Source organism: Sinohyriopsis cumingii, chromosome 6, assembly GCF_028554795.1.
Source record: "Sinohyriopsis cumingii isolate HCF-2022 chromosome 6, ASM2855479v2, whole genome shotgun sequence".
Lineage (NCBI taxonomy): Eukaryota > Metazoa > Mollusca > Bivalvia > Unionida > Unionidae > Sinohyriopsis > Sinohyriopsis cumingii.
Genome location: NC_142966.1, coordinates 163926035 through 163949847, shown reverse-complemented (window position 1 = coordinate 163949847; position 23813 = coordinate 163926035). Strand labels below are relative to the sequence as shown.

General features: G+C 35.5%; 1 protein-coding gene across 2 annotated transcripts in view; it reads left to right on the top strand.

Moving 5' to 3' along the window:
• The window catches only part of LOC149798450 (uncharacterized), a 68026-nt gene extending 46421 nt beyond the window's left edge, over positions 1-21605 (top strand). For both annotated transcript variants that reach the window (XM_089963641.1, XM_089963640.1), the window contains exons 17-30: positions 156-229; positions 738-774; positions 2118-2215; positions 2530-2655; positions 2934-3076; positions 3598-3733; positions 11432-11581; positions 12195-12351; positions 13442-13515; positions 13896-14033; positions 16432-16551; positions 16807-16961; positions 18078-18213; positions 18622-21605. In XM_089963641.1, the coding sequence (XP_089819767.1) occupies positions 156-229; positions 738-774; positions 2118-2215; positions 2530-2655; positions 2934-3076; positions 3598-3733; positions 11432-11581; positions 12195-12351; positions 13442-13515; positions 13896-14033; positions 16432-16551; positions 16807-16961; positions 18078-18213; positions 18622-18693 (1616 nt within the window). In that variant the 3' untranslated portion in view covers positions 18694-21605. The remainder of the gene's footprint in view (positions 1-155; positions 230-737; positions 775-2117; positions 2216-2529; positions 2656-2933; positions 3077-3597; positions 3734-11431; positions 11582-12194; positions 12352-13441; positions 13516-13895; positions 14034-16431; positions 16552-16806; positions 16962-18077; positions 18214-18621) is intronic.
• The last annotated feature ends 2208 nt before the right edge of the window (positions 21606-23813 follow it).

Below are 23813 nucleotides of genomic sequence, written 5' to 3'. Positions count from 1 at the left end.
GAATTTTTGAAGAAAATAATCCTCTTCATGTCTCTTCGACTTGCGGAGATAACGCCTAACTACCTCAAAGTTCGAAGAATAATGTTGAAACTGGAATAGAAAACAATGTGATTTTCAAAGCTCTTTCCCTGAGTTAATTTATTTTTTCTCGTTAGATGATGTAAACAGAGTGGTACTGGAGCCATTGGCAGAGGATCACAATGACTATATCAACGCGTCCTTTATTGACGTTAGTGTTTGCAATTTGCACAGAATTGTTTTGATAGAAAGATTAAGAACCTTAAAGCTATTAACACAGATAGATTGTTTAGTTTAGCTATTTACGAAATACTCCTCCAAAATGGAAACTATTCATAATGTATAATAAGTACTTTTAATAGTGCTATTAGCACAGTAATAGAACAATAATAAAATTCGGATCCAATTTACGATATTTACTCGAACCTCGCTTACGCAATTTGTTTGTCATGTACACATTTCTTTTCGTAAATAAAGAATTTTGTTTTAAATATCACGACAATACATTTGTCTGGAAGATATTTTTTAAGTAATGTGAGTAAAGCAGAACGTGCATGACAATATATTTAGATGAAAATGTAAGACATCCAACAGCATTATTTATCTTGTCAACTCTTCCATCTGCTTCCCTTCATCGTATTCTTCATCTGCATATTCGTTTTCATTCACTCTGTATTATTTATTCAACTTAGTATCCGTTGTTTCTGTCCTATTTTCAGGGGTTTTCGCATCATAAGATGTATATAGCTTCTCAAGGTAAATATTATACTTTAGTTAAGGTTTCTTGCATCTTAATTGAACGAGCGAGCATGTTTAAAACTGATTTTCTCATCATAAACAATATTATTTTACGCAGATATATGTTATTTATAGCCGTAACCTTTCCCGACTAATTACATATTAACCATTTATATTTATTTCCTAATACTTCAACGAAATCAGCGGAGCATACAAATGACTAAAGGTTCATCATTTACCGCCGTCTGTTTTGGACCAATTGTAGAGTCAAATCTACTCCGTGTTGTTTTGCTTTTTATAGATATGATTCAGGAACTACCTGCAGATACCAGATATTTGGTACGATTTCTCATGTTACAACTGTTTTAGCGTCATTATTGCTTATTGCTTTGTATGTTTGTGTTTTGCCTGTCACTTAAGTATAGTTCAACACAGTTAAGTATTTGCATTCTTCAAGGCTTCTGGCAAATATTTCAACAAATTAAAATGGTAACTATAAATCTTATATAATGAGCAAAATAATTTCAGTTTCTCTCAGAAGTATGATTTTCAGCAAACGCAAAGAAAATAAAGAACAAATCGGCGCCACCTTTGCAAACCATTTGGGTAGCTTTTTGCAAGGTATTATGAGTGTGACTGGTATTAGGTCATCACTTGCAAACATTAAAATAACAGGCCAGCTAGAAAAATCTAACATTGAACCAATTTTACCTGCAAAGTCAAGCATAAAGTTAAACCAGGGACTTGCACAAACGGCCGATTTGTATAGGAATTGACGCATTCTAACCGACATGGAAATTTATTTACCTGGTTTCAACTATTCACTTTTAGTTGAGTGATTAATTTTTCAGAAAACTGGAAGGTTATACCTAATGGACCGTCTTAAAATAGCCTTTACATACAGAAATGAAGTATCTTGATGCATATAGTTTGAAGACACAATGAAATAATACAGTGCATATCAAGGCTTTACCAACCTGTACATGACTTTTCTAAGATTTCGCAGGACAAACGCCTGTATTACGATCGTTTCCATACTTACCAGATCGCATTCTGTCTCGTGCTTCCTTTTAATTATCATTTTCCAATATTGTGATCATGGAGTTTATGATTATATAATTATTCATTTTAAATGAATGTTACAGTTCTCTATAAGGTGGATTTATTAAAGTAACCACAGTATAGCAATGGTTAAAGTGCCCGACTTTCTGTCCGAAAGACATTGGTTTGAATCCTAACATCGTTAGCTGGGTATTCTACTAATCACAGCGCCAAAAAAACTTCATTTGTCTGTGTGCCTCAAAATGCAAAAAGACATCAGCTCACTCTGGTATATTAACAGCAAAAACAATCTATTTAAGGTACAACCAAAGATAACATCAATGATTTTTGGCGGATGTTGTGGCAATATAGAGTCGAAAAAATTGTGATGCTGACGGGGCTAGTGGAAGGTGGAAAAGTAAGTTAACTAAACTATATTATTATTAGTAGTAGTAGCATTAGTATTAGTATTAGTATTATTTTTATTATGTTGTTGCTGTTCCTGAAATATTTTACCCAATGTTTTTTCCCCATTAAAAAAGCTTTTGGGGTTACATTTACTGTGTGCAGTTTCACAAGATTCTGTATGAATTCAATCGTTCATATGAACCACATTATGTTGGAAGCCTATGCTGTTATCTTGATTTTTAATGACTAGGATGGAAATATTTGATATTTCGACGTTTTAAAATATTAAATATAGAAATGTGATTGATTTTCTTTTTCTTACAGCATAAATGTGAATTGTATTGGCCGGAAGAAGAAGGACAAACTTTGACTTTTGGCAGTGTTACAGTCAAACTGCTTGATACAGATTCTTTTGCGGACTACGAAATTCGTACACTAGAAATGTCTGTAGTGAGTAAGATCTCTAACGCGTAAATCAAAAGACTAGTGGACTATCTCCGTTATGTAATAACAACATCAAATATTTTGAACAAAGTTCTGACAAATTGTTTTAGTTGCATTTGCTATTATATACTTGGCTTTGAATTTTACCAATGTCAATATTGAAACCAGTAGGCACATCGGTTATTGAAATTATCAGTCCCTTTTGCTAGATATAATCCTAACTGAAACATTTCAAAATTATTTATGCACGTGAACACTACTTTAATTACGATTTTGCCTTTCAGAATAAACAATCTACACAGCTGTCTCATTTCCACTACACGGCGTGGCCTGACAAGGGTGTACCAAAAACTGCATCATCTATTGTTCAGTTATGGAACAGGGTGAATAAAATGCCTACAAAGCAACCCATCGTAGTCCATTGCAGGTTTGTGTTGCCTCTTTGGCACGTTAACCAACTGGTTCTAGGAATTTTGTAATGGTCATAGAGAACATTGCTTTTTATCATATTTGCGTTTAAAATTAAAAACAAAACATACAATCTTTATATACTCCATATACAGACAATTAAATATGCCCTTTATTAAATCTACTGAATATGTTCATAAACTTGCTTGAATGTAATTATTTGCATCATTATTGCAGTATATATAGAGTTTTTACTCTTCTATGTATGTTTGTTTTGTTACAAAGAATTTAAAGGATTCTGTTCTCTATTCGGGATCGATTATAATATGTGATCGTAGGGTGACGAGTATTTGTTCTTCTATATTGTGTGATCGACTCGTATTATGTCTTATTTAGTACCTTCCTTTAGTATTCTTTGGATGTGTTAATTACTGTAAATACATTTTGTGTCTCTTCTGTAGATTGTGAAATAATCGTTCTGCACAAAACACCTGTGACAATTATGAGACAATGTGCTGTTTGTTTTATTGATTAATGTAGTGCAGGAATTGGTCGGACGGGAACCTACATTGCCTTAGACTATCTAGTTAGCCAAGGAAAGGCCGAAGGACACGTGAACGTATCGGCGTGCGTGTCTAACCTACGACGCCAGAGAGTTAACATGGTGCAAACAAAGGTTATAATAACCTTTAGAATTTTTCATTCTTATATTTTTTTTACATCTATGACCAAAATGACAACAAACAATAACATTTTGTTATATGGAAAATCTTGATCGAAAATACCAAAGCTGACTGTCCAAGATTGCTTCACGTACGGTTTTATTTTGCTTAAGAAATGATGCTTTAATAAGTGCATATAATATTAATTTACTTTAGTTGCTTGCATAATTAATTTAATTTTTCTAGACATTAACGGGTTAGACAAGAATTTACTTTTGAACGAGATAAAGTGGTTCTGATTCAGAGATTCGTTCTTTAAAATGTAAAATATACTCTTATGTAAATACACCGTCTTTAATTAATTATCGGTTATGACCAATCGACTTCTTTTCCTGGACATTTAACTTTAGAAGGGCATATATTTTAGTCAAACTGTTATAGGACGATGGTCTAATGTTGTATTTTATTAGAAGGTAAATTTTTTATGATCATAGTCAATCCATACTTTATACTCAGTGCTGATGGAGAATATTTTCGTTTCTTCTGACATACCTAATTATTGGACAAAAGTTTCAATTGTATTTAGAGCTTCGGAGTTTCTTCTTCAAATACTTCACCCGATCACAATATTTTAGGAGAACAACCACTACCTCGCAGATCCAACCCTTTCAAGCTAACACTTAGCTATTAATAGCTAATAGCTGTGCGCCCACAGAGGTGGAAGTTAGATACTAGTAATCCTACTTTGGCTAGATGGTACATTATCCAAATCACTGTTGCTGGCAAAGCAGGCTTCTTTAGAAACCTATCAAAACAATGTCTTCTAGTAGTACCTTTCCATGTTATATAAGGGTTTATGATTTTTCTGACACAGGGGAGTATAATCCATCTTTTTCAACTTATTTCTCGAGCTTTTCTCTCTGGGAAGCAGTTGTCAACCTTATTATAACCCAACATCGTGGTACGATATACATATATCGGTGTCTTTTGATTTTCATGCCCACGTAATCAGTACGTTCGTTCAAATAATGAGAATTTCACCTATTACAAGAAATATGCAACTGACTCTCTAATATTTAGAGACCAAAATGGATTTTTATGTAAGTATTATAGGCTTTTCTGTTGCTCATTAGCATCCACTTTAATGTATGTTTACGCTACTTTTAATTTATTCCCCCTGTATAAACTGCCGTTTTGTCTGCACTTAGAGGTGTTGCCTCAGTGCTCAAGTCTAATTTCTCCAATTACTCCAAGTGCTGTAGCTTTAATCTGACTGAGGATAACCATGAATGATGTCCGGAAATTGTGACGTGCAATTCAAACCCTGCATGCGACATCTGTACACAACGGAAAGAGAATAAATACTAACGTCTTTGCCAGAAAGAGCACACCGAATAAGGAGATGACGAAGAAGCTTACTAACAGCGAGGAGAACATCCCAAGTATAGCAGCTGACATTCCACCAGTAACCCTATTTCTTCCGCCTGAAAACAGATAATTCGTGTTTGGACAATGATGGCTAAAAAGAGAGGTTGACAGCGGTCAGTACGGGTTAGGACACTGCATCGGTCATCTATTATCGCCTAATACGCACTGGCATCACGTACTGGTTCATGATGGCCCTGTTCCGTCAAGACAGAATTCTGTTCACGTAATAGGACACATATTACTGACTATTCCTAATAAGGCTCTAATAATATGCATCTCGATCCTCGTCACTATTACATACCCAAGTCGGTCCACAGCCACGAATTGTTTCATACCTGTTACGGATACATATGGACCTGGTACCTTTATAAGCCAACTTCGAATCGTTCTGAGACGATTTATATCGTTTTACCAATATCAAAGCGGCTGCGGAGATTTAATAGTCCAGAATACCAAATATCCTACCCGGACTAGGGATGATACAGTCAGCGATCGTCTTGTAATCACGTTATATCAGCGCTCACAAACGTTTCGTTTAGTTCTCCGTCAGTTTTTGCAAGTCGCGCCAGCACTGTTACAGGTATTGGCAGAGGCATCTCTCGCCTCATCCCTCAATACAAGAACATTCTCGCTCAAAACTTCTATAGTTATAACGCAATCAAACGATAACTTGGTCTTCCCAGCATCGATTGAGGATGGTTTCATCTTCTACATCTTGAATTTGTCCCGTCTTCTCCTGCTCCGTCCGAGGCGATGTATAAAGTTCCACCATCTTTCGAGATATTGGCGAAAAGACCAACCCCCGTTCAGATAGTTACATCAATTTTGTCGAGTAGCAGATTTATTGCTGCAGTGCTTAGAAAGGCAAAATTAATGCCTAATTTTCAAAAGACCTTAACTTTCACAGCAACGACTCACATACATGTTAAATGACCTTCGAAAGTCATTCCCATCATGTCTTTAATCCTCTCAACGAATCATATCTAAGTCCAAGTATCGTATCTTAGAACAACAATTCCCTCGCCTATTATATCTCATCTGTGTGGCAACTGATCTCATCCTCCTGGATTGCCTGTTTATCAGACCATTGCAAATGATAATATTACCCAGTGGCAACAGACGTTTTGCCCGCTCAGGAAACAGTGCTAGTTTTCAAATACATCAGATTACGTCACAGCATACTTAAGAAGCTAATTTCGTTTACGGAAGGATGTTTCCTTGCAAGTTCTTGAACTAGTGCTATTACGACGGGCTAGGGTGCTCACTTCCTGAGATCGTTTCGGGAAACCAGTACAAACTATAACACGCCAATTTTCTATAGATGAAGGTCAGAAGGAATAGATCTCGTTGGTGGCAGGAGACACTTTCTGAAACGGGCAACCTCATTATATGAGACAACTCCACCGTTGTGAATTATACCAGTTGGCACGCAGGCGGGACAGTTGACAAAAATTCTCAGAATTGTACCTCCTGGATTGGGATTTTATCACATCAATGACAAATCCACGTTCAATCCCGTCACATTCTGGGCAGGCTTATTCTATTGGCGGGCGCGTTGTTTCGACATAAGGATGTAAGCCAAACTAAGTGATCGATTCATCCCTCGCTATTCAGCCGAACACGTGACCACGGGGGAGGATCACTCGTGAATCTATTATGCAACAAGGTGGAATGCTAAGCTTCTTGTCTTGTCTCTCCAGCTCTATATCTGAAGGCCTGGATAGTATAAGCTCTGTCACTTAGATTCGAAATCTCGGGAAGTCGGAGCTTACCCTCCAAAACCACTTATTACAAAACGTCTTATGATCGTCTTATCCTTATTACTCCACTCAACGACATGCTAAACATAGCAGTGGAAATTCTTTCCTCGTCTGCTCAAAACAAGCAACAGTAATGGCACATGTTTCATTGAAACCCAGATATGTTAAACGTGCACATTGAGATCAGATCAAAAAAGGTTTTGGAGGAAATTTTTTCAGAATAATTGGTGGAAATAATTGCTATTTCAATAAGAACCACCACTCTGAAAGTGTATAAGGGGAGGTGGCCCGGAAAACGATTAATCCCCTCAAAACATCGATAACACAAATAGCCAACTTTCTCTTGTGGCTTTTCTAGGTTAAGACGTGAACGCTCATTGTCACAGGATGAAGCCGGGTTGGGACTGGATTAGGGAAGACACCAAAAGCAACTGCGTTTACAAAGATGTTTATTTATAAACGCAATTTAAATATAACAAATCTGACACCATTATAATCAAAAGATAAGGAAAATTATAAAGTTCCTAACATGGAACTATCAACAATTAACTCAACGAAGAAAACAAAACTTCACATTAATTTAACGAATGGAATTTCAAAACAAACGTGAATTCCTATCACTGATCAACAAAATAAAAATGACCTACACCTCAATATAAAAAGTCTTGAAGGTATTGTTCAAATAACGATTTAGAAAAGAATGTAACAATGTATCGTTCAAATAACGATTCAGAAAAGAATGTAATTATGTATCGTTCAAATAACGATTCAGAAAAGAATGTAATTATGTATCGTTCAAATAACGATTCAGAAAAGAATGTAATTATGTATCGTTCAAATAACGATTCAGAAAAGAATGTAATCATGTATCATTCAAATAACGATTTAGGAAAGAATGTAATCATGTATCGTTCAAATAACGATTTAGAAAAGAATGTAATTATGTATCGTTCAAATAACGATTTAGAAAAGCAGTGTAAATTACTAACCTATCGTTCATAAAACGATATTGAAAAGCAGTGCAAATTACGAACCTATCGATCGTAACCAGATATTGAAATAGGAATGAATGAAATGATGAAACCTATCAATCGTTCACATAACGGCATTGCAATAGGAATTAATAACATTATAAACCTACCGATCGTTCACACAACGGCATTGCAATAGGAATGAACAACATCATAAACCTATCGATCGTTCACACAACTGCATTGCAATAGGAATTATTATAAGACCATCGATCGTTCACACAACGGCATTGCAATAGGAATGAATAACAAACCTATCAATCGTTCACACAACGGCATTGCAATAGGAATAAACATAAACCTATCGATCGTTCACATAACGATATAGCAATACGTGTAATTATTCGCCTATCGATCGTTCATATAACGATATAACAATATGTGTAATTATCAACGTATCGATCTTTCATATAACAATTTAATAGGGATGAATGACATGAACCTATCGATCGTTCATATAACGACATAACAATAGGAATGAATGACATGAAATGACGAACCTATCGATCGTTCATATAACGATATTAATGAATGGAATGATGAACCTATCGATCGTTCATATACCGACATAGCAATAGGGATGAATGACATTATGAACCTATCGATCATTCATATAACGATATAACAATAGGAATGAATGACATGAACCTATCGATCGTTCATATAACGACATAATAGGAATGAATGACATAAATGCAATTGGGGGCCCCAAGAGGCCGAGTGGTCTAAAGCGCTGTCCGTTACGGATCACTGCCATCTCACCTCTGTCTGCGTGGGTTCGAGTCTAGGATTCAGCCAATGTGGGTATGTGAGAAAGCTTGCCAGTAGCTTCTCGAGGGTCGGTGGTTCTTTCAGGGGATTTCCCGGATTCTTCCTCCACCATTAATACTGGCCGCCATGTATAGCCTATCGTGTGCTGGAAAATGGCGTTAAACTCTACAACAACATAAATGCAATTGTGGAAATAACATGGAACACTACAACTATCTTGGCGCCCATTTGACGACCAAGATGTTAACTCCGGTTCCACGCGCTCTAGTAAATGGCAAGAGAAGCACACACGCATGGTCCGCTCCTGTCAGTCTGCTGAAGGATCCGTCACCTCACAGACCCGTTGGTCGCTAAGACCTGGTCCCTCGCACAGAAGAAAACCAGTCCCCTCTTCCGATCCAACGTCACCAAACACAGCGCATACGTCACAGTAACCCCCACGGAGTTCTGTGACTCCACATCAAACGATGTACAAGGCATGGCAGGCATGTATAAGCAGCTCTACAGCTGGTGACTCCACATCAAACCATATACAAGGCATGGCATTTAGGCAGCTAAAATGATAACAACTAAACCGTGTAGTACATATGACACAGTTAAGTACTTCTTCAGTCATATATGTAGCGCATGCGCGCACATGAATTCATTACCCAATACATTAATCGTTTAATGCAAACATTGTATAATTAAATACAAGTTGTCAGTTCGGTTGCAACAAATAGCTAACTCGAAGCAGACCATAGTAGTTATAATATAGCGTTGTATAACCTAGGTATTGACTCTCCGTAGAATTTAGAATAAATTTATGTTTCCTGCTCGTTAGCTACTGTATTCAATGAATATGTTTGCAGATAGAAGTCTTTTTGAAACATTAAGGTTCTAAAACATCTAAAGTATAAAACAATTCTGTCATATAGATGAATAATAATAAAGAATTTCATTACCTCTACAGCTGGAGATTTGCTCCTGCAAAGGGGTGAGCGTCCTGACAAGACTTGGCGTAATGTGACGTTTTTCGAGAATTTGCTCTATAAGTACACTAGCTGTGACAGATGCGCAGCTAGGTACTTAGTTTCCCCGCTGCAAGCCATTTGTTCGTGCAGCATGGTCTGAGTTTCGCTCAGGATTTCGAAATAACTAAGCGGAAATATACCACCCTCGGGTGACGCTGTACGCGGCAACGAAACCCGAGTACATTTTTGACAACATATACATATTGATATAACTCCTACACAATTCCGTGACACTCATCACTATGCAAAGATTACCGTTCCAAATTCTCAAACACATTACGTAATCACTCAGTGGCGTAAAATATGACAAATCAAAGACCTCTACGACATTGTGTCAAACTTTTACTTGTCACCTCCAAAGGCTTTAGCCCTATCCTGGAATGAAATATACTATGTTTTCTGACATGGTTGAATACAACACCATCTGAAGCTCTATTTTTATGGCCCATTTCTATTATAAAACATAGTTCTATTTTTCTTTAGCTTTAACAAGGAAGATTACAGATAAATTGCTCGTCAGTCGATCGCAGCTGTCCACAGTTTCGCTAGATGGTTCGATTTCACTTATGAAGACTCCTGCTTTTATTGCGAAGAAAATGCTTATGCTCATGGGTAATACGTTTTACTTGTTAAGACTCTTCCTTTCTGAACCCTACATCTTGGGCTCACTCTGAGGACCCGATGTGGTACCTGAAACGAACCGAGACGATGCGAAGAGTGATATCTCCTTTATTTCTACCACTGAAGGGGAATTTTTTTAATATCAGCTGTGGTTCTATCTTTCTGGCTGGCAGCGATCCATGTAGAGACCTAACCCAAGGCCAGTAGAATGTATTTGCGCATCTCGGATAATGTGGGTACAACAGCATCCTCGAACATAACATTAGAGTACAACTGCTTCCTGACATTATACAAGTTGTGTGATCAGATATCTTTTATTCCAAACGGCTAATTTTCACCTGGTGTACAAGCTGTTCCAGCAGAACAGGCTGACGTCTAAGGTTATTGTTGGTCGGCAGGTGGAGATATTTCTTGCTGTAAAGATTTAAAGCAGCCTCACATACCTAATGGTATCAAGATTGATCTCTGACGTAAGACCATGTAGTTCACTCTACCTCTTACCTCAATCATTAGGACTGAGTAAGTTAAATATGTTTTATGGATAATACTAACAGAATGTTATATGGACAAGTATTCCAAACCTACCAGCAGTTACATCAAACACTCACAAGGTACAATTCCGCTCCAGTCGTGACTGAAATAGGTAACTTTTATTGCTGACATTTAAGTTAGGCGGTCTAGATTAGCGACACAGTGGTAATACCCATAAGGTAATAAGATCTGCTATTAACCAAGAAACAAATTTAACTCCGAAGATTTATTTTTTCTTGGGAAACATAATTTTCTACAGATACGCAAACACACACACACACACACACACACACACACACACACATATATATATATATATATATATATATATATATATATATATATATATATATATATATATATCGATATTCATTAAATATAGGATGGGCCTTATTTTCTAGTATGTTTTACTTCAGGGAGCAAATCATTATTGGAATCTAATGTCTTATTTTCACGGTAGATCGCGCAATCTGATTCTGTTCAAGTTGTAAGCATACGAGATGTGTCTCTACATTTATAGATATATAAAAATAACATTTGTTTTATGTTAATCACAGGAACAGTATTGTTTCCTTCATGAAACACTTGCTGAAGCTTTGATGTTATCTGGAACTGCGACTGCTTCTAACAATTTTCCTAAAGTATACAAAGAACTACTGGAAGAGGATGGTGACAGTGGGAAACTTAAATTGCAATTGGAATACGAGGTTGAGTACTGACATTGTCTTTCATAGTGCATTGCCATTAGTATTGACCTGTAATTAGTATTGACCTGTAATTAGTATTGACCTGTAATTTGCTCTATTAATTATAACATCACTCAACACTAATTAATGTACAGAACATCCAAAAATGTTAATCTATATGACATTACTCTTAATATTATAACAACACATTTTGATTATTTCCATGTTTTCTTTCAAAGTTGAAACATGAGCACAATAAAAAAAAAGTCTACTACCATAATAAACTCTACGCAATTTTTATTACCAAAGACTGCCGCATGTTTGCATATTATACGCCATATTATGCTATTGTTGCGTTGCATATTATTAACATTTTAATTAGAGGTTGCAGACTGAGTATCCTTTAACCCACCATACTGCTCACTTAGGGAGATATCCCTTAATGTACCATGTCGCTTGCTTTCAGAGGTTGCAGACTGAGTATCCTTTACCCCACCATACTGCTCACTTAGGGAGATATCCCTTAATGTACCATGTCGCTTGCTTTCAGAGGTTGCAGACTGAGTATCCTTTACCCCACCATACTGCTCACTTACAGAAATATCCCTTAATGTACCATGTCGCTTGCTTTCAGAGGTTGCAGACTGAAGTTATAAACCATGAAGCAGTGTATGTTACCATGACAATGGAGGATGACGAAGGAAGGGAAGTGAATTCAGCTCGCGATGAGTACAGTGCTGCCAGGAAACCTGAAAACAAGGCTAAAAATAGAGACGACAGTATATTGCCAGGTTATCTATCTTTCTCTTTCAGTCGCTGTCTCTGTCTCTCTCTCTACCATATATATATATATATATATATATATATATATATATATATATATATATATATATATATATATATATATATATATTTATATAAAGTAGATTATTTTACTGATAAAAGTCTATCTGCCAGCAACATAACAAGAAAACCTTCAACAGTATTTAATTGGGTATTCACCGAAATATGAAACAGACACCAGGAAATTTAGTATAAAAAAAATATAATAAAAAAAAACATTATTGGCATCCTCAGTAATGGGACAGCAGAAACGCCAATAACAATTAAATGTTGAGAAACACACTATTCAAGTGACCATGACTGTCAGAGAAAGATAGGTAGAATTACTAACAAACAAAAGTAAATTCAATATCGCAAAAAAGAGATGTGCAGTCTATATATGTAATTACTTTACCAAGAGAAATTTATCCTAAGTCCAATAGAAATTCTGAGATATGTCATAAATCATAATGATGGAACTCTCTGTCAGTGAACTGCATATATCAAAGCTAATTTGGCGACCAAATAGCGATTGTCATAAGCATTGTTTTCTTTTTCATTTATCTTTTTTTATATACATTATTAATACAATGTTAGCATACCGTACTTTATCAAATAACTGTGTTTATCCCAAATTTCTTTCTGTAGAGACCTGGCTGTCATTTTCATTTTCCGAGTTATAGGTGGACAATAGCTGAAGTTTGCAATCCCATGATCACTTAACACGCTGATATTTCTCTTGTAGTAGGAACGAAGTGTTGGTCTTTTCCTTAATATCATGTTATTCAGAAAAGCGTTAAACGTGTTACAAGGTTATGTTTACAATATGCAAGACGGAATAAAATTCAAACAAAACATTTCATGCATCTTACATGCTTTCTAGAAACAAGACAGACAACTTAACACTGTTCCTCTAATCTTCGATTTCCTCTTCACGTCTTTTTTCATATTGTTTGCAACATTTGTTCCTAGAGATAATACCCAGCTAAAATGGTTGAATTTGATTTCGACTATATGAATTTAAAGTTTGAATTAATCGAATATTTACTACTTTTGCAGGTGACAGACACAGAATTCATCTCAGTACACCAGTCTCGAGTCGAAACGACTACATCAACGCTGTTGTACTGCCAGTTAGTATTTTTCTATATGTATGTCTTACATACACCACAATCAGGATTACTTGATAGACTGGGATATGCTTGACTCTCAAGCCTCAGAAAAATTAACTTGCATATTTATAGCGAAGTATAAAGGTATTGTTGCCATTATCTTGTTGAACTTTTATTCAGTATGTATTGATCTGCACCCTATTACTGTTTTATGAAGGTCATATTTTCTAAGGTAATATCCATTGTGTTCGACCATTAAAAATGTAATTTAATTCTACCCACAAATCACGACAGGCTGACGACAAAATTCTTAATTTCATTTCAGAATGATTGCACAAAAAATAACTGGAGTGCGGTGACGTCTACTTTACAATGTAGTAACATCTTTTTCAACATTTCAGAGTCACAAACAAAAAGAGGCATTTATTTTGACACAGATGCCTCTCCCTGATACAGTGATCGACCTATGGAGGATGATTAACGATTTGGAAGTTAAAACAATCATCATGTTCAACTCGATGGACTATAAAACACACGACGTACGGTGACCTTTTTCTTAAAGCACACTAGCAGGCTACAGGCACAAGTAACATGATAAACTAGTCGGGAAATTACTGACAATCGTAAAAGCAGTGAACAAAGGTTACTTCGTAGGGAATATGGCGGATGTTCATTCTGATAAAAACAGAGATCTCTGATATAACTTAACTTCGATTTTTGAAAATCGTATGTTATTCAGACTATAACTTCAAAGGCAAAATGATTAGCGTTGCACATTCAGCCATCTGGTGAAAATTTTTACTCCTTTATTGTTGTGAACAATACTTATCTCAAGTGCCTTCTGGACATTTGTTACTCAGGTGTTCAAAGTTAAAAAAATGGCTGAACCTAGCTTGCCCTGTCCAACATTCACATCCATGTTTGATTTTAAACATCACCAGCTAAAACTATAATAACATGGTTCATTGTAATGTCATAATATGTGTAGCTTCTTACACGTTTTTCGTCTCTTCTGGGAACCACCTCAATATAAAGATTAATTTTAGAAATGACATTAAATATAGTTCTTATACTTTAAACTTTTAGTGGGTCCAGTATTCATTTTGGAATAAACTATGCATTAAGTTTATTATCGCTTCGGAACAAATTTTCATTTTTATTATGTGCATGACTTTTCCCTGACATTGTATGTTTTATTTCGCTACCTAACATTTTGAATTACTTGTGAGAACTTGAAGAACGTGTAAAGTCTAAGAAACAATTAGTATGCATATATATTGTCATATAAACAGCAAATCATGTCTGTGTAAACCGTAATAGCAATGAAAAGCATTATCCCTCCCTAAACTATTTTAAAAAGTTTCATTTTCTACATTTCTGAATTAAATCTGAACATATCACAATTACAAAGTTACGATTGATTAAGGCAGACGGAGAGGTCATACTTTGAAATGATTGTAAACGACTAACAATAACACGATGATACAGTTGACTATGATTAAAATACAGCGTAAAAAGAGTTCATATATTCAGTCATTCATAATGTGTCTCAGGTTTTTAAATAGACATAAATAAGGGGATATTCGGGTGTAGTAATATCTTCCACCAGCTATACGCATAATTCATCTTTAAAGTGCTCTCTCCACAGCCTTGTACTTTGCTTCCCGAGAGGGTATCATTTTATCCCGCGACGCTTTAGAACCCACTGATTCGCTTTGCACTAACGCGGATACTCTTTGAAACTTCCCATTCCTGATTAAACATTCGTTTGATCAACAGGCCTTAACTTGTATAGGTGCTGCCCTATAAATTAAAGGAACAATTGGTATCTTCTAATTTTGCCTGATTTGAAAATATTTCAATAAACTGCGGGTGTGTTACATCAATTATTGAGACCTTTCTCCAGCTGGTGTTTAATTAGAATGTATAACAGTATACATTACATGTGGTAATTTGTAACCTATATGATGCTGGATTAATACGCATTATCCTATTAATTACTAGAATTGCAGATAAAAGCACACAAACCCCAGTGAGTGAGCTACTTCGTAATTGGCACAGATGAACTTAAAACCACACTATGCCTTTGACATCTGGAATAAATGTAGACTGGATAGTTTCATTGTTTATTTCAAGTCAAAGATTAATGAGTGACAACGTGCAATATGTATATACTACTTTATATTGAATCGATATTACGTTTTCTCCGATCACTCGCATTTTTAGCACATTTTATGATCCTACCGCGAGCCAACCCACGATATTGTCCAACATTTCTTTGGAAATCATTGGTTGTGCTATAAAGAAGAAAGAACATTTTATTTGTAACTTGTGAGTCAGCGCTCATGGGATGATTTGCAAAATAAAATGTTTCCTATTGGCAAAACGTTCAAGTTCGTATCGACCCTCTAATGGTACAAAGTAAAAGTTGAATTCACATGCAGTTTTGATAGTCGAAATGACATACAGCACTTTTAGTGACAATATGAATTCTCTTTGATAGTAAATTGTCTTTAATTAACATTTATGAAAGGAACAAAACTAACCAAAAAAATGAAATAGTTCAAGAATTCAGATCTGACTATCTCCTAACGAACATTATTGATTACTAAGCTCTTGTGAGCATATTGTCGGGTTAGTACTCACGCGTGTAATTCTTTCTTGCATTAAGTTACACGAGGCAGAACAGGTGTCTGGCTTTGGCATACATTAGATATTTCTGTTATTTTGTAAGCGTACTATTGCGTACATGTATATGCCCTTCCTTTTACAATATCTATGTTTGCACTAATTTCCAAATAAGATCCATGAATTTGAAATGCCGCTAGTGATTTGACAAGTGAGTTGCATAAGAAGATATCTGTGTACTTTCCTTTGTTTTTGACTGATAGTATTTCTCATACTTAATTTATAGTGGCGATAACATACCTGTTTCAGATTGGAATCTACTGGCCTACAGACGGCGAAGTACGGTATGGACCTTTCTGTGTACGACTGATGAAGACAGAAAAATATAAGAACTACACGGAGCGTACTCTTTCCTTCTCCGTAACAGGGGTAAGTCACTATAGATTAAAGTATTCAAATATTGATTCTCATAATTTTTGTTTCAATAATGATGTTGACAAAATAGAGATTGAAGGAACACCAGCATCTTCTTTAATGATATTGGTATCGATATATATTATGTTGCCATCTTATATGAAACGATACTGACATGATAGATAGATAGATAGATAGATAGATACATAGATGCATAGATAATCACATTATCATATCTTTAAGTAAAGTTCAGTTTATAAATACTTTCAGGGTGAATATGACAGATCTGTGAAGCAGTTTGAATTTACAAATTGGGCTGAGAACTCAGATGTACCTGGAAGCACTGAAGCTTTCCTGCACCTCCTAGATGCAGTGGAAACATGGCAAAAAAAGTCGGAAGCCAAACCTGTCGTTGTCCACTGCCTGTAGGTTCCCTCTTTCTCGTTTTGAAGATGAATTAGATATTAATATGTGTTAGCGCTCGATACGAATGAATTCCTATTAGGGTGAATTTATGTAGGTCACATTGATTGTCTGTATATTTTCATATCTGTTACGTTACATGCATACCACAGGTAGATTTTATCTTGATTCTGGAAACTTGAAATTGGATGCAGTGTAAGACGTCACTTTATTCATCACCTCGCTTAGATATGCTTGCCTTCACTTTAATAAAGGTTTCTGCAAATACCGCATAATATAACAGATTTCAAAGTGTAATCAAGGCTCTAATTCATATTCTTTTTTTCTTTCTCTTCTTTTATTGACGTATTGGAAGTTAAACATGCCATTGTTTTCATTATTTTATGATATAAATAAAGGGTCCATTACTGCATAATTTGATTCCAATGGAAAGTTACGAACTTTCCACGTAGACATTTCTTGGAGTCGCAAGAGTCAAAGAGTGAAGTGAAATTAGATGAAAGAAATGTTTCGATTCCACGGGTTTCCTGCAGACATTTTAGAGTTGCCGACAGTATCCACGTCTTTTCCAAGTATTAACGTTGCCGGTTATCTATTATATTTAAATATTTGAAAGTCCTATGTTTAAGACGTTAAGTCAAACAGATTTACGACTATGGTTGGATGCTAATATCAACAAAGCAACTGCCAAAATGAGTGATAACAGGTCTAGCCCATGTTCATGCTCTATACATTTGATAATTAGTTTCATTGTTGGAAACATCATCACGTCATTATCTTCGACACTTTCTGAGAGACGTTAGTTTTAAATATCCATTAATAAATAGTGCAGAAGAACTGAACCTTAATCACCTTTATTCAAGACAAGAAATATTAAAGGCAAGATTTTACCCGGTAAAGTATCAGAACTAATGTGAAGCTACTATTTGATGCAAAACCTTTCGACCATTGATAGCATATATGACTTTAAGTATGGGGTGTTAAACCTTCCAGAAACCATAACCTGGTTTGGTACTAATATGCAACTAGGAGTTTATATAATCAATGATGAATTTTTGTTCTACTTAGTCGCGATTCAGACCTTTGTAATTTAATTGAAGATATTTTTCTTCCGCAAGAAATGGTGCGCAAAGGAGCGGATTATACTGTGTGGTATCCACGATAGTAGAGAGGCTGAATTTGGAGGGAGACGTGGCGATTGTTCAAACCATTAAAAGGATGAGAGCAATTCGTCATCAGATCATACCAAACTATGTAAGAGTCTGTTATTGTTTCTGTATATGTGTTTATATTTACTTTTAACTATTCCAACTGAATCATTTATATGATCTAAGCTATTTCATGCTCTAATGATTGACATGCGAAGTAAGCAAACGGAAATAAACATGGTATCTGCAGGTAGTTTACATATTTATTTGAAACTTATTTGAATAAAAGCAAAATTTGCAGTTAGTGATATAGTTCCTTGGTAGACATAAAAGCGAAAAGAAGATATGGAATCTGAATAGCTTCATACTTATCTTATAAATGAAAGGAAATAGCTGTATCGTCAAAACTATTGATATCAATGATATTAAACGAAGCATCTTGTCTAATGGTATTTATACTTCTATTTCAACCTTTATGCAACTAAAATATTTTTATATTTTTCATCTTTTCTAGGAACAATTTTGGTTTTGCCACGAGTGTATACTGCAGTACATGAAAACGTTTGAAACATACTGCAACTTTTAAAACGGAATACATTCATTATTGCGTATTCAAAGTTTCCAATTTTATCTTTGATAGATTTAAATCAATATATTATTTATTGTATGGATACAAAGATGCATATAGGATGCATTGTAAAATTTCTCAGTATATTGTAGGCATGATTGTTTCCCATAGGCGCAATTACTTTTCCTTTTCACATTGGCATTTATCTTATTTAACGTATTTGTCTTGATGTAATTTTTATTTTTTAATGTTCTATTTAATCCAGCTACAGAAAAGACCAATTCTAGAAACTTTTATTTTATTTTGATGTGTTTAATTTTGTTTCATAAACTTTTGACCAACCCTCAAATAGATTTATCTACCAATTTTACATTTAAAGGTGTTGTAATGTATCAGTCTCTAGTCGATTTCTATTTTTATATTCTATTTTATCTCACTGCAGAAAAGACTAACTTTAGAAAGAAAAATATATATATATTTCTTTCAATACGTTTAATGTATTTTCTGTGTGTATTGTACAATATTTGAGATTTCGCGTCTGAAATTTAGACAGTCTCGCAGAATAGGCTTGTGTAGCCATTTTCCATTTCAGGCTTTTCAATGTATTTTTCTTTATTTGATATCCATTTTTATATTATTTGCTGTCTGTTAGAGAAGCCCACTTTGAAAAGAAAAATATTTTTTTGTCCTTCAAAATGTTTGTTTGTCTCTTTTCTGAGCGCAATTAGAATTTAACATTGCGCCACTATTGAGCAGAAACTTGGCACTCTGTGAAAAAGAAGAAATATGTAAAACATCTATATTATTATCATTATGAGCAACTATGGGTTCAAGGGGAATTTAATTTTGAAATCGTTCATAGCTTTGTCATTATGGATCATTATATCGATAAGGGAAACCTGCCATTTTAGATCACTATAGCCGTATTAATAAATTAACATTGTGGATCAATTTGGGGTTGTAAGGCGCTGCATAACAATTCAACACCAGTACTAACCTGATGATATACAGTTAAAAGGGCATACAAGAGACCTTACACGAGAAGTTCACATAAAAGTGACAGTTCAGGTAAACGCCAGAATGAAGGCTGCAATAATGCTATTAAGGTGAATAATGACAGTTTTATATCCAACATGGCTATTACTAAACCGCGATTAAAAGTCGTACTAAAATTCCAAACCTGACATGGAATTTACCTGAGACTATACAAACTGGAATGATTTATTAAAGTGGCCGAGACTATAAGTAATACTAAAATTACAAACTTCACATTCAGTTTTGTTCCTGCTTATAAATAAAACCTGAATACTTGAAGAAAATTTCCCCTACTAAAATAATGTTAGAATCCTGAAACTGACAAGGAATTTAGCGAAAACAAATTTAAACCTGAAATGACAATGAACCAATAAAAAAGCTAAAATTGAAAGACTTGCACCCATTTTTGCAGAGACAAAAATATCAGTAACATTTATTAACACTCTAAACATGACATAAATAAATATTGTAAAATATGTAAAACAATGTAGCATATTTATAAAAAAAAAACTTACAGATGTGAAACATACTCAAAGTTAAGAAATGTATCATTTTAAAAAAAATTGCAATTTAATATACAAATTAAAATTTGTTAAAGGTGTAATAATATGTTATAATTTTTTTAAAAGAATTAAAAATATACAATGAAATATGTACACAATGAATATTAATGCACAATATTTAAACAAATGAAAACAATTTTATAAGAGAAAATTCAAAAGATAATTAAAAAGGGGTGTGGGGGAAGGGCACGAGCACTCATAGATATATACACACCTATATGCATATACACACATACAAACGGACGGGGGGTAGCTCAATCGCCTATGCTTAACATCCAATAAACATATGCAAAGGGAGTGTGGTTATTGAAGTTTTGTTTTGATTAAACACACAGTTACCTGCTCAACATATGGGCCTTTCAGGAATTTAACATTGGTAGCTGATATACCAAGACTTACTATCCAATACACCATAACATATACCAACTGAATGGAATTAGCTCATATGCAGATATTGACTATCCGGTATAAAATTAAACATACATAGGAATTTGGGACAGACAGCATAATATTACTCAAAATCCAAACTGCCAATGCACTATTATATGCTTTCTAAAAATAAAAAACACCCGCACAGTAAATTGACAGGACATACTAGTGTTTACTTTCTTTTTTAATTTATAATTTCATACACATATACATATAAATACACTAAACAACGATGACACTGGACAACAAATTTTTACAAAAGTCATGTTACTGAAATAAAATTAGTCAATTCTTATCAATTTTTATGTGCTGAACACGAATATGACAGTCAAATTGCAAAATTGGCTCTAGTTTTTTTGTAATCTGCAAGAAATTAATGTTTACATAACGAAATGCATTCCAATAGTAAAAGGTCAACTGTAATAGCCTACCTATAAAAAATCAAGTCATTGACTACATCTTAGATTTCTTCGCCTGTCTCTTGTACAGCTGTTCGGGAGCATCTCTGAGGAGTGTCCAGCAGTAGTCAGCCAGCATTGTAGTGGACCATTTTCCCTGGTATCTTTGTTCCATTGTTGCGATATCTTGATGAAAACGTTCGCCGTGTTCATCACTAACAATACCACAGTTGCTAGGAAAGAAATCCAAATGGGAATGAAGGAAGTGAATCTTTAGAGACATATTGCAGCCAAGTTTCTTATACTTCATCAACATGTCTTCTACTAGTTCCTTATAGTTTTCTGCCCTAACATTTCCGAGGAAGTTTGTAGAAACTAGGCGAAAAGCATTCCATGCTTGTTTCGCGTCACCTTCCAGCAAGTTGTTGAACCGGTCATCTTTGAAAAGCTCTCGAATCTGAGGACCCACAAAAACTCCCTCTTTAATCTTTGCTTCGCTGAGTCGAGGGAATTTTTCATGCAGGTATCGGAATGCTGGCAAAGTCCGGTCAATGGCTTTCACGAAGTTCTTCATCAAACCTAGTTTGATGTGAAGGGGTGGTAGCAAGATTTTCTGAGCCTCAACCAGAGCTGGGTGTTGGATATTCTTCTCTCCAATGGCTACATTCTGCCTGTGAGTCCATTCCTTCCTCATGTAGTGCATTTCCCTTGCTCGGCTATCCCACTCGCATAAGAAACACATGTATTTTGTATATCCTTGCTGCAGTCCCATTAAAAGGGCAACTACCTTCAAATCACCACAGAGGTGCCAGCTGTACTTGTTATACTCAATGGAATTCAGTAGCTGCCTTAAGTTATCGTATGTCTCTTTCATGTGGACAGCATACGCTACTGGAATAGATGGAAGAATGTTTCCATTGTGCAAAAGCACAGCCTTGAGACTCAGTTTCGAAGAGTCCACAAATAGTCTCCATTCTTGTGGGTCATGAGTGATTTTTAAAGCATTCATGAGGCCCTCAATATCGGAACAGAATATCAGATTACTTTCCTTTCTGAAGAAAGGCTCCAATTGCTGGTGGCGCTTTTGATATGCAGTAATTGTGACATCTTCTTCTAGAAGATTCCATTGTTGGAGTCTTGATCCTAGCAATTCTGCCTTGTTCTTTGATAAGTCCAAATCACGAATCAGGTCATTTAGTTCTTCCTGTGTTATTCTGTGTGGGGTTGATGATGCACCACAGTGAAAATCTGGATCACTGCATGCTGATGGACCAGGAGAAGAACAGGTCGACTCACCTTTGTCTTCGTCAGATGAATCAAGAGAATATTCTGCTGGAGGTTCTGGAATAGGAAGTCCCTCACCATGTGGAACTGGTCTCAATGCAGACGGAATGTTTGGGTAGACTATTCTCGACTTCTTTCGCTTCGTTATTCCGCCGGAAAGAGGAGGAACCAAGCAGAAGTAACAGTCATTTAGGTGGTTGCTTGGCTCTCTCCACACCACTGGGACTGCAAATGGCATTGATGACCTTTTGCAATTCAACCACTGTGAAAGCTGTGTTGTACATGTAGCACAGCATATATGCGGAGCCCAAGGCTTGTCTTGGTCACCAACCTTGCATCCGAAGTAAAGATGATATGCCTTCTTCACTTGAGAATTGATACATTTCTTCTGGTTGGCAAATGTCACTTCCCCACAAATATAGCAAAAATTGTCCGCGGTATTAACACACTTTCGAGGCATTACTCTTCTTTATTGTACGTAAATGGATAAAATAATAAGTTTTATGTAACAGTAGCTTGAACTGTCTCGCACAACGTCTAAAATATTTTAAATGCTGAACCTATCTGATTGGGCTTTATATAGTACACTGCTTACGTCAGCTTCAGCAGCCGCCTGGCATTAGTATAATAGGCCTACACATGTATAGTACACTGCTGACGTCAACTTACTTCAGCAGCCGCATGGCATTAGTATTGCATTGCATCAGAAAATGATGCAATCAACTGTGGATGATGTGAGCATGATGGTATTATGCAATGTTACATCATTATTCCGGATGTTGCTGCAGTCCTACTGGAGAAATTTACACAGTGAAACATAGAAAATGAGGTATATGAATATCTTCAAAACGAGAGCCAATACAAATTTTTCACGGTTATATTCGTGTTCGGCACACCAAAATACTACAGATTAGGGCCTTTTCAAGTCAGTAATGATTTCACTGTTGACCAGTGTGATCTGTCGCGGTGGAAAAAAGGGATGGAGAGAATGAAAATGGCACAACTAAAAACGCTGACTTATTTTACAATCCCAGACAATTAACAATTATAAAAAATTTCAAGTATAATGAAACCTAAAAATAATCTGGTGTTATTTGTGTATCAGCACATTAAAGTAGAACCGTTTCTGTCAGCTCTGTTGATAAAATTTAATTTGTATGTGCAATGTCTAACAAGTTGTAAAAACAGATAATTGTTTCCTTTTATTAACGTTTAATGAGATGAGACGGATGGTGCCTTTTTCAAACATAACTGGGATTCTTTTCATCTGGCAAGACATGTGACAAAAGGCCATACAGACTCTGAAGGAAATGTTATAGACGAGGACGTTTTGCTAAATACCACCTTGTCTTTGTACTAATAATCGCGCCCTAATGTTTATGTGTGTGTATATGGGGGTTGGGGTCAGGGTTACTACTTCTGGTTATTG